Source organism: Perca flavescens, chromosome 22 (assembly GCF_004354835.1).
Source record: "Perca flavescens isolate YP-PL-M2 chromosome 22, PFLA_1.0, whole genome shotgun sequence".
In the NCBI taxonomy this organism is placed as follows: domain Eukaryota; kingdom Metazoa; phylum Chordata; class Actinopteri; order Perciformes; family Percidae; genus Perca; species Perca flavescens.
Window position 1 is genome coordinate 24,868,704 of NC_041352.1, and position 12,554 is coordinate 24,881,257.

The window sequence follows — 12,554 nt, forward strand, 5'->3', positions numbered from 1 at the left end:
GAAAACACACAGTGAGAGGGGTCAAAGTTTAAGATGAAAACACGGACAACACCCCCAAAAAAAGTTCAGTTCTATTTTGTTGTCCACAGCGTTAGCGTGGTTAGCATTGCTAAGACTCTGCCCTGATCGACAGGGCCTAAAGCATCCCCTGCTTTTATTGTCTTGTTTTAAAATAAATGGGACCATCATTTACTAAATGAACATCATGGTGTGTTGAAGAAGACTTGAATCTAGCGTTTGAGGCCATTAACTCATTATGAAAATGTTTACTGAGATAATAAATCAAGAGAGAAGTAGGCTCATTTTCTCATAGATTTCTATAATAACTGACTTCTTTTTGGAGCCAGTGGCTCGCCCCCTGCTGGACATATACACAAATAATTAAAATAAAAAGTGAATAAAGAAAAAAAAGACCTACAGACCCACTCTCAGTTACAACTGAGAAGGGTCTGGGGTCAACCAGGCTAGCCCTTTGCTCCATGTCATCGCCCCCCATCCCTCTCGCTCCCCTTTCATTTCTTCAGCTGTCCTGTCAAAAATGCCCCAAAAAATCATCTTTAAAAACAGAAATTAGCGTCATTACACAAGGCATTAGTGTAAACTCACTGGACAGAATATGGTCATGATTTAAAAATGCACTTCAGCATTGGCTTCATGTTTTTAGACCCACAAGTTGCTGCTTAGTAAAAAAAAAAACACTTTCACCCATTCATCCCCTCTTCTCTCGGATTAGATGTTAGATGATGGTCTCATCTGCTACTTCTGTAGGATTCATGTCTTCCTCTCATATCCACTTTACTTCCTGTTATCACTTCAGACATCTCTGCTCTCATGTTTCATTTCCAATCACTCTCTCTCTCTCTCTTTCTTTCCTTTCTCCCATTTTATCTCTTCCCCTCTCTCTCATCAGGAGGAGTTGGTAAGATAACCCGTCACACATTGAGCCCCCATCCCCACACACACACTTCCTTTCACTTAACCTCTCACATGCACAACCCCCCTTTTTTTTTTTTTTTTCGCGGATGTCACAGAGGCTGAATTTAAAGTCCCCTGAACTTTAACCTTTAACCTTCCTGCACTGATGGCGTCTGTACTCTGACTCTCTTCTCCCTGCACTGTCCCTGCTGCTCGCTGCCCTCTCCACTGTGGACATTCAGTAATCTGCCTGAAATGTAATCTCACTAACAGCCTGTGTCACATATAGTAAAACTAGGGCCGGGTACCGAATTCAGTATTTTTTAAGCACCGATTGAATAGCTTCTAAAGTATCTGGTATCGAAAAATGAGTAAGTAATGCTGCGTTCCAGACACAATTTTTTTGCCCGTAAGTTACGACTTTAAGTCACAACTCACGACTCGGTAGCGTTCCAGGCAAAGTCACGACAAACCTTTTCTAGTTAGCGTTAGCTAGCGGCTACCTAATGCTGACGTTAGCTAGCGGCTACCTAACGTTAACTCTACGTTACGCAGAGACGGGGCTCACGTAGTAGGAGCTGTAAAATAAATATAGATGTGTGCTGTGATGTGTGATGTTGTAATTTCTCTTTGTTAAAATAGATATTGGGGGGGAGTATTGTTTAGGAACCGGTATTGAGAACACGCTATTGGTCCCCGTACGGACAGGTAGCTGGAGAGATGCCAGTTCACTAGGGCTGTGCTCGATTGAAGAAATTCTTAGTCGACTAACACTCATTCAGTTGTATCGACTAATCAATTAGTTGACATTTGTGTGTGTGTGTGTGTGTGTGTGTGTGTGTGTGTGTGTGTGTGTGTGTGTGTGTGTGTGTGTGTGTGTGTGTGTGTGTGTGTGTGTGTGTGTGTGTGTGTGTGTGTGTGTGTTTTTCAGGCCTTGGTGTTCCAACAAACAGAGTGTAAATTGTAATTTCCCCACTGGGGATCAATAAAAATAATAAATTATTATCATTATTGGTATCGGTACCCAGCCCTAAGTAAAACCCTCTTTTATCTCTCTCCTGCTTGTTTTTTTTTTATTTTAATTTATGCAGCTTTTATTTCATTTAAAGCTGCATAAACTCTGATCAGGTTCCAAAATTAGCACCATCTACCAGCCAAATCCTGGTAAAATATGCAAATGGCTGGTAGATTTGCTTCACTCACCAGCCAAAGAAACAATGGTAAACTATTGATTGGCTGGTACAATTTGAACATTCACGAGCCATTTGGCTGGTGGACGAAAAAGTTAATATTGGACTCTAGGGTCCTATCTCGCACCCGGCGCAGCGCAAATCCTGACGCTGGTGTCTTGGCTGCTTTAAGACCGACGCAGTTGTCAGTCCAGCGCCCACGTCGTTTAAATAGCAAATGCACCTGCGCCCATCTTTGCGCCCATGGGGCGTGCTGGTCTTACAGGGAGGTGTGTTCAGGAGCATTCTGGGCATATTGCTATCTAAGTCAATAACGCAGCATTTCATTGTTATTTTAACAGCGCATTAGTAAAATGCTCCTAGGCTTGTGCACAGCGCACACACACTATGCTTGTTACACACACAGGGACGCAAAGCAGCACACACACACACTTGCAGAAGATACAAATACAAATATTAGGGTGCAAATCCTCCATCATAACAGCAGTGCTCCAAGGTCCAAACGCGCCTGGCTTTTAAAGGGAAAGGGAGATGATCTCTGATTGGTTGATTGCATGTTACGCCCAAAACACTCCTCTGATTAATGAAGACACTAAGGACAACCCTTTAGGACGAGGCGCCCGGCACTCTGACCCTTTTTTCCGCCATCAAACTAGCAAAAGTGGATTTGGACACGCCCTAAACACACCTGCACCAGGCGCTTCACACCGTGCACTTAGATCTTTAAAATAGGGTCCTAACTGTGACAATGAAAAGATTTCAGGGTAAAACAAAGGAACCGGGAGAAGGGAGCACATTCCTTCTGCTGCTTTTTTAACCTTTACGCTGGCCTCCAGCTGGTTATAAATAGTACATTTTTATAAGTTCTGCTGTGAGTTAATAAATCACTTCACAGATTGGAGTCAAAATACATTTGTGATGTGTGTGTGTGTGTGTGCTTGTTGCATTCAGCTTCACACATATGGAAACACTTGATGATGACCTCATGGACCCTAGCTTCAGCCGGTTTGAACCTAAAATGAAAAAAAACCTTCTGGAAACTTTTTTGATTCATGTGCCTGTGATTCATTATTTTATTTTTTTTCTTATTATTAAATTAGGGGCACCTGTGGTGGTAATAATAATAAAAAAAAGCGGCCCGTCTATTAATTTAGGTTCACAATAAAGTTTGGCCCCACCTACTTGTGTGCCAAACCAAAAAGAAGGATAAACTGTTTTTCAAACTCCAATTACGCTACACTCCAAGCAGAATATGGCCGATTTACCGACTTTGAGACACAGAAATTCCCCCAGAAGCAGAGAGCGTTCATATTTAGACTGTGAAACAGGTTGCTGTAAAAATAAAAAATCTAACCATTGTTCTGCTTCATTTGCTTGACTATATGATGGCTAAAGAACCTTTTGCTGACTTTTGTAGGGCTTCATGTCGACCCAAGTTCGAAAAAAGTCAAAACGAGCAACAAAATGTTGCAAAAACTGACAGGTGTTAAAAAAAAAAGGCTGAAAATGCGACATGCAATAATACAGTCAAAGATATTTGACTATATGTATTTAAAAGCATGTCAATAAACTGTACATTTCTGGCCCTTGATGTGATTCTCTTTTCCAGTGTGGCCCTTAGTGAAAATGAGTTTGACACCCCTGCTATAGATACTTGTCTAATAACGACTGAAATGTCCGAACGATATAAATTTTATTTTATATTAATAATATAATTCAGTTTGGAGAAGCAGGCAGGAGTACCGACGCGGAAGCTAAGCAACGTCCTGCTGTGGATGGGGGGGGGCAGCAGCTAGACGCATTTCAGACACCTAAAAACATCTATATCAGTTTAAGTGTACGCTATAGTTAGAGTATTTTCAGAGCTTCACCTTGCTGTCAGACGGCCCTTTATGACGGGGAAGCGGTTATCTCTGCTCTCTTCAAAGCCACCAGACTCCTTTGACAAAAATAGTCTTTTTACCTCGCAGAACGCTTGAGATATTCTGAATAAAGCGCACACTTAACCTAGATTTTAGTTTTTTTAGGTCTTAATCCCAACTGTCGCTTGAAAATGTCATAGTATTGGGTTACTAGACAGATTCAATTTTATTTTAGTTCAAGTGCAATATCACCACAAGACATGGTCTCAAAAAACTGTACAACAGAGAATTCAGTAAAAGTTAGGATTAAAAATACAAAAAGATGCATTAAAATCACTGCGGTACTATAGGTACATAAAAATGAAAACTGCTGTGTGCTCGGCCATCAGCTGTGTGTTTGGCCATCAGCTGTGTGTTTGGCCATCAGCTGTGTGTTTGGCCATCCGCTGTGTGCTCGGCCATCAGCTGTGTGCTCGGCCATCAGCTGTGTGCTCGGCCATCAGCTGTGCGCTTGGCCATCAGCTGTGCGCTTGGCCATCAGCTGTGCGCTAGGCCATCAGCTGTGTGCTCGGCCATCAGCTGTGCGCTCGGCCATCAGCTGTGCGCTCGGCCATCAGCTGTGCGCTCGGCCATCAGCTGTGCGCTCGGCCATCAGCTGTGCGCTAGGCCATCAGCTGTGTGCTTGGCCATCAGCTGTGTGTTTGGCCATCAGCTGTGTGTTTGGCCATCAGCTGTGTGCTTGGCCATCAGCTGTGTGCTTGGCCATCAGCTGTGTGCTTGGCCATCAGCTGTGTGCTTGGCCATCAGCTGTGTGCTTGGCCATCAGCTGTGTGTTTGGCCATCAGCTGTGTGTTTGGCCATCAGCTGTGTGCTCGGCCATCAGCTGTGTGCTCGGCCATCAGCTGTGTGCTCGGCCATCAGCTGTGACGTGCTGCGATGATAGCTCATCTCACAACGACAAAACACACACAGATCACTTTGGTCTTGTCAATGGAACCATTTGGCAACTTTTTAAAAGTAAACTTTCCATTCAGAATCTTACTGGCATCCACTTCTGCGTCTGACGCTCGCCATCCACTCAAAACGTACCGTTAGCCTGCTACTCTTTGGCCGGCTCGTGAGCCCAAACAAGCATGTGCGCCGTGCCTGTTGTTTAGTTTCCGGTCTAGCTAGATCCGGTGTGGTGTTGTAGTTTTTCTAACGTTACTAGTTGTTGCAACAGCATGTGGAAAAAAACTACAAAGTTTGCCAGGCCAAAAAGAACGTTAATCTCGCAATAAAAACAATGGATGCCGTTAAAATGGGTTTGCGTTAACGTCGTTAATAACGAGTTTAACTGACAGCACTACGTTTTATCTTTGCTGACTTCTTGTGGTGGATGTTCTCGTCCTCCAGGACCTGACGGCTCTGGCCAAAGAGCTGCGGGAGCTGCGGCAGGGGGAGGAAACCAGCCGCCCGCCCGTCAAAGTGACGGACTACTCCTCGTCCAGCGAGGACTCCCACAGCAGCGAGGACGAGGAGGGAGAGGGCGGGGCTAACGACGGGACAGTGGCTGTCAGCGATATACCACGCATTATGTGAGTACACTTCTACTATTATTATTAAAGGGATACTATGTGGATATTCAACCCACTTTATAGGGCTGGGCAATATATCGATATTATATCGATAACGTGATATGAGACTAGATATCGTCTTAGATTTTGTATATCGTAATATCGTCATATGACATACGTGTCTTTTCCTGGTTTTAAAGGCTGCATTACAGGAAAGTGATGTACTTCTCTGAACTTATCAGCTGTTCTATTAGTTGCCTTTTCCCCACTTAGACATTATGTCCACATTACTGATGGTTATTTATCTAAAATCTAAGTGTGAAGATATTTTGTTAAAGCCCCAATTGTCAACCCTAGAATATCGCTGCAATATCGATATCGAGATATTTAGTCAGGAATATCGTGATATCTGATTTTCTCCATATCACCCAGCCCTACCACTTCACATTATAATAATATTGGTAGTATGTGTAAATGTTAAACTTCCCTCCATCTTACCATCGAGGCGTACAGACTATACTTCCGCACACAGAGTATAGAAGAGGGGCACCCGGATAGCTCAGTTGGTAGAGCGGGCGCCCATATATAGAGGTTTACTCCTCAACGCAGCGGGCCCGGGTTCGGCTCCGACCTACGGCCCTTTGCTGCATGTCATTCCCCCCCCACTCTCTCCTCTTTCATTTCTTCAGCTGTCCTGTAGACTGGGTATTGTAGACCGGCGATTCTTGAACCTGCACTTTCATATGTCTCTTTGTAGCTTTGCTTATTTAAAGCTAATGTACTTGCACAGTCTGATACTTCAACAGTTTAACAACAAACTGAGACTTTCTTCAGTTGAAAAATTATCTTTGAAATTGACGAACATCATATTTTTAATCCATGGCTCAATTATTGATCCACGGGATCAAAAATACACCTCGGATAAAAAAAATAAAATAAAATAAAAGCTCTTGAACCTGAACTTTTATGTCTCTTTGTAGCTTTGCTTATTTAAAGCTAATTTAACTGCACTTACTACTTGTTGTCTGGAGTTTGATCCTTCTCAGTTGAAAGCACTTAATTTTAAGTCACTTTGGATAAAAGCGTCAGCTAAATGACGTGTAATGTAATAATGTAATGTAATAGTGTAATGTAATAGTGTAATGTAATAATGTAATGTAATAGTGTAATGTAATAGTGTAATGTAATAATGTAATGTAATAGTGTAATGTAATAGTGTAATGTAATAGTGTAATGTAATAGTGTAATGTAATAATGTAATGTAATAGTGTAATGTAATGGGGCACAAAATAACTTTTTCCCACAGACTCACATGGCCAAAGAGAGTTCTGTAAGTCGGTCAGCAGAGAAGCATGTCAGAAACAACACTGAGTAACGATGTTGACTTATGTCTCTCTTTCAGGCCGGCAGCGAGCCGAGGTACCAACCAGTCCTCGGGCATGATGGGAGGTCACGACGACGGCCACGAGGACTCGTTTGGGAACAGCTCCCAGGACAGCACCCTGATGATGCGTGAGGTGAGCCTGACCTTTGACCTGTAGCCGCGCTGACTCGGCACAATCTAACGCTCGGCGCTCATGAGCTCATTCAGCGGCTCTGCACGCCTCGCGGCTTCCTGGTTTTGTTCTGGTCTTTGAGGATGTCTGTCTGTGTGTGTGTGTGTGTGTGTGTGTGTGTGTGTGTGTGTGTGTGTGTCTCTCTCTGTGTCTGTGTGTGTCTGTGTGTCTGTGTGTGTGTGTGTGTGTGTGTGTGTGTGTGTGTGTGTGTGTGTGTGTGTGTGTGTGTGTGTGTGTGTGTGTGTGTGTGTGTGTCTCTGTGTGTGTGTGTGTCTGTGTCTGTCTGTGTGTGTGTGTGTGTGTGTGTGTGTGTGTGTTTGTGTGTGTGTCTCTCTGTGTCTGTGTGTGTCTCTGTGGTGTGTGTGTGTGTGTGTGTGTGTGTGTGTGTGTGTGTGTGTGTGTGTGTGTGTGTGTATGTCTCTGTGTTTGTGTGTTTCTGTCTCTGTGTGTTTGTCTCTGTTTCTGTCTGTGTGTGTGTCCGTGTGTGTGTGTGTCTGTTTCTGTGTGTGTGTGTGTGTGTGTGTGTGTGTGTCCGTGTGTGTATGTCTCTGTGTGTGTGTGTCTCTGTTTCTGTGTGTGTGTGTGTGTGTGGTTGTGTCTCTGTGTGTGTGTTGTGTGTGTGTGTGTGTGTGTGTGTGTGTGTCTCTGTATGTGTGTGTCTCTGTGTGTGTGTGTGTGTCTGTGTGTGTGTGTGTGTGTGTGTGTGTGTGTGTGTGTGTGTGTGTGTGTGTGTGTGTGTGTGTGTGTGTGTGTGTGTGTGTGTGTGTGTGTGTGTGTGTGTGTAGGGTTTGCACACATATCCCCCGGATGTTTTCACCTATTCAATCTAAAATCTACACGTCTTGATACATTTTCACTTTTATCTTGCTAAAACCTACATACATTACATTATCGATTGGTGCAAAATAAGCCTCCTATTTTGTCAAATTTAAACACAAAGACAACATGTAAGGAATTTGTAACTCCCATTGCCCACACACACATCTCTTTTTTCACACATTTTTCACGGTCCTAGGAATGAGACCACGTTGCCATTTTGGGCTTTTTAAAAGGGCGACAAATTCCTCGCCATATCTCCGATTGTGTTTATGTTAGAGCTTCTGAAATTTGGTATAACATCGATCAAATACTCTTTCACATAGTTCTTTCACAATGGCCTTGGAAAAGTCAGATTTGGAAGTTTTTGGAAGAATTACAAAAACGGTTCCAGGCCCGGAAAAATCATGGAATTAGCAAAATTGTTAAAAAGTTTTGGAAAAGTCATGGAATTGTGTTTCGTTCAATGATAATGTGTTACGGTAATCTTCTTTGGTAACCTTTGACGTAATGTAACATAATTTATTTATTTTGTGAGTAGATTTGTGTGTGTGTGTGTGTGTGTGTGTGTGTGTGTGTGTGTGTGTGTGTGTGTGTGTGTGTGTGTGTGTGTGTGTGTGTGTGTGTGTGTGTGTGTGTGTGTGTGTGTGTGTGTGTGTGTGAGAATCATGATGTCTGTTTATTCTCATGAAAGATTAAGAAACCCAGCAAATATTCACATTTGAGAAGACGGAAACCGAGAAGTTCGTGTGTTAAATCTGGTTGTTTCCGGGGTCTAAGTGGAAGATTTCGGATCTGTCTCTTGTTTGAGAAGCCTTTCCACCCAAACAGAAAAAAAATATGCAGAAGTGAAAAAACCCTGAATAACTTTTTGGAAATGAACAGAAAATGTTGACTTTATTCAGCTTTAATCCAAAAGACAGCAGCAGCCTGTCTGTGTGTGCTGTGTGATAACACGTATGAAGCAGCGCTGTGCTGGGTTCAGTGCCCACCCGTCTTTCTAAAAACAAACGCACCCAAACCCTCCGCAGGGTTCCTCCCTCCCTCCATCCCCTGACCTGTCAGTCACAGGCTCGCTGCACAGTTAGCCCGCCCCCCACCATCTCTCTCTCTTTCCAGAAACAACGGAGGCGGAGCTCTGCCGCCAGCAACGGTTTCCCCGGCAACACTAATCTGTTCGCCGGCAACACCAATCTCCCTGATTTGGTGCAGCAAAGCCCCTCCCCCCTGGTCTCCCCTGGCGACGCCTCTGGGGCCCAAGTAGGTGGAGCAGCACCTAACTAGTTCCCTTTATTTAGATCTATATCTATATACAGTACAGGCCAAAAGTTTGGACACACCTTCTCATTCAATGCGTTTCCTTTTTATTTTCATGACTATTTACATTGTAGATTCTCACTGAAGGCATCAAAACTATGAATGAACACATATGGAATTATGTACTTAACAAAAAAAGTGTGAAATAACTGAAAACATGTCTTATATTTTAGATTCTTCAAAGTAGCCACTCTTTGCTTTTTTTATTAATAAGGGAAATAATTCCATTAACCCTGACAAAGCACACCTGTGAAGGTAAAACCATTTCAGGTGACTACCTCATGAAGCTCATTGAGAGAACACCAAGGGTTTGCAGAGTTATCAAAAAAAGCAAAGGGTGGCTACTTTGAGGAATCTAAAATATAAGACATGTTTTCAGTTATTTCACACTTTTTTGTTAAGTACATAATTCCATATGTGTTCATTCATAGTTTTGATGCCTTCAGTGAGAATCTACAATGTAAATAGTCATGAAAATAAAAAGGAAACTCATTGAATGAGAAGGTGTGTCCAAACTTTTGGCCTGTACTGTATATCTATATATATCTATATCCATCTAAATATAGGCACTACACCCAACTGTCGGCCCCCCTCCAAATCCCCCCTTCCCCACCTCACTGATCCCGACCAACCAGCACCCATTCACCTTTTCACCCCGTTCACCCCGTCACACCCCACCTGCCCTAAAAACCAACTGCTCCTTTGTCAGGGTGGGAAATTACCGGCAGCCACCCAACAAACAGCTCGATGGTGTTTTAAGCCCCCAACGTCGACTTCAAGGCAGCTAACCCTAACCTCTGTCCAGCAGTTCTTTTAACCTGCTTTTAATATCTGGCTTTCTTTTTAAACAGCTTTTATATAACCAAAGTTGTTTTTTTTAAGTGTTTTATTCACACCAGTGGTCCCCTTGTGCCCGTGCCCATCGCAGCGGCCATCCCGGGCGTTGGGTTTTTAAACCAAACCTAACCATAACCCTAACCTTAACCAGCACTTATTATTAACCCTGAATGGTATGTGTATGGATATTTTTAACCTCAAGAGCAAGTAACGCAGACAGTATTTAATTTTTTATTTTAAATAAAAGGGTTTTAAGATTGTAATAGAGTTTATTTTATATTGGGACACCAGGCTTTTTATAATTTTATTTATTACACAACTGTGTATATATGTATGTATGCATGTGGGTGCTTTTTATTTTATTTTTTTATTTTTTTACGTTGATATTTCTTTGGGAGAGACACCGGAGTTGTTGTGGAGTTGACCTTTTTATTTAAAGTTTTAAATTCCCGCTGTCCTTCCTTTCCACTGGTTCTTTTAACCTCCTTTTAATATCTGGCCATTTTTTTAAACCGCCCCGTCCTTTTTATTTAACCAAACCTGTTTTTTTTAAGGAGTTTTTTAAAGTGTTTTATTCACACCAGTGGTCCCCTTGTGCCCATTCTGGGTGCTGCATTTTAACCCAAACCTAACCATTGCCTAATCCTAGTGCCTTGCAGGCAGCGCTGCCTGGAAGACAAAGTTGGGGGCTTAAAACACCAAACACCAGTTTGGGTTGAAGTGGTGCAGAAAGAATAAAAGCTGCTAATAAGTAACATATATAAATATATAATATATAAACCTATTGTCCTTCTGGGTCAAAATTGAAAATGAACGTTTGCTATTTGTTTTCAATCAGCTTTAAACCCAGTCGACATGTCATTCTGCTGCTTCGCTCCGGTTCAGCTTATTTATTTTTTTTACCTCTTTGCATCACAGAGCAACCGGAAGAGGTTTTTAAAAGGAAATGAGACTCTTAAGCATGAACATTTAAAATGACAGCATGTGGCACTTTTAATTTCCTGCCCTGTATTTAGATCTTTGGCTCCAGCGGGTTTTTTTGCCCACAGATGGATTCCTTCCCTCCCTCGCTCCGCTCCCCCCCGACTCCCTCTCTCAGTTTTCCAGCATCTGATCCGGAAGTCCTCCACCCTGAGCACATGATGCAGGTAGCTGACAAAATAAAAGAAACACTGACAGTTAAGTGAAAGTGGAATAAACGCGGGATGAGGCCAAAAAGGTTTTTCATTATCGTGACACAAGAAAGGGAAGAAAAAACGGAAAGTTTCTGAATCCTTTTGAAGATGGTTTCCGTGGCTCAACCGTGATTTAAAAAGCCTTCACCGAACACTGAACTGTGTTTTCTTTTATTTCAACAGTTACCCGCTTCATTCAGTTTGCCCCAAAAACTAACAAACAGTCAGACAAGCGTGTGACTGACTGTGTTTCTGTGATCTGCAGTACGGGATGGGCAGCAGCGGAGGCTCCAAGTCTTCCTTCACACCGTTCGTAGATCCGAGGGTGTACGGGACCTCCCCGACTGACGACGACGATAACATCTCCGCCTCAGGTACGTTTCCTCACCGGGTTGGACCTGGAACCATAGACCTAACTAAAGGTATAGTAAGTGATGTTAATCCAATACACTTTTTTTTGTCAAATTCAGTGAATACAGTCACCTTATGTTGTGGATGTGAAAATGAACTGCTACCTCCTTTTTCAGCTCTAGCCACTGGAAAGAAATAAGCAGAGAAATCAGGCCAATCACAAAAGCTGGTCGGTCTGACATCATGTTGCCTGAGCTCATTACTATTCATTAGCTCGCCCAGTTGGGCTGGGTAAAGGATTCTGACAGCCAGGCTCTCATTGGCTAGCTGTTAGCCAATCATATTCATCAAAAGATGTTGCTGAGTCCATGGTAGAACTTCAGACATTACCACAAAGTAATAAATAAAAATATATGTGTGTCAGGGCACCTTTAATACCTTTTAATACACACCTCTGGCTGTGTAAATGGAAAACAATCAAAAAGGAGCGCACAAGCCACAAAACGCTCCTTCCAGCCAATCGGCAACAGGCGGCGACAGTTGATGGTGGGGGGCAGCATGTGATTGTGAAGCCGGCCAGTAGTTATCTGTCTGTGAATCAGGGGGGTGGAGCTTCTGGAGGGGGGGGGTGTATGTGTTTGGCAGTTGAGAATATATCAAATATCAACAATCTTTGTGCAGAATAACTTACTGCACCTTTTAACGGGGGATATGGAGTTACAACCCCCCCAATAATGAAAACTGGCCAGTGTAACCCCCCCCCCCCCCCCCCACAAAAAAAAACCAGGAGATGAATCTAAGGGGTCTTAAAACAATAAAAAACAACATTCTGCTTCACAAAATTCTGTTTATTTCTACGATTTTCAACGCAAAATGATAAAGGCTGCCATCACAATCACGGTTGTTATGGTTAGTATTTAGATTTCAATTATTTAAGACGATAAACAACTTTTAATCATGACTTAAAAAAAAAACTTCA

At 42.8% G+C, this 12,554-nt stretch overlaps 1 protein-coding gene across 4 annotated transcripts in view; it reads left to right on the forward strand.

Annotated features, from left to right (window-relative positions):
• tnikb (TRAF2 and NCK interacting kinase b) overlaps positions 1-12,554 on the forward strand; it is a 93,969-nt gene that overhangs the window by 62,574 nt on the left and 18,841 nt on the right. For all 4 annotated transcript variants that reach the window (XM_028569089.1, XM_028569090.1, XM_028569091.1 and 1 more), the window contains 3 exons: positions 5,363-5,544; positions 6,926-7,040; positions 11,490-11,598. In XM_028569089.1, coding sequence (XP_028424890.1) covers positions 5,363-5,544; positions 6,926-7,040; positions 11,490-11,598 — 406 coding nt within the window. The remainder of the gene's footprint in view (positions 1-5,362; positions 5,545-6,925; positions 7,041-11,489; positions 11,599-12,554) is intronic.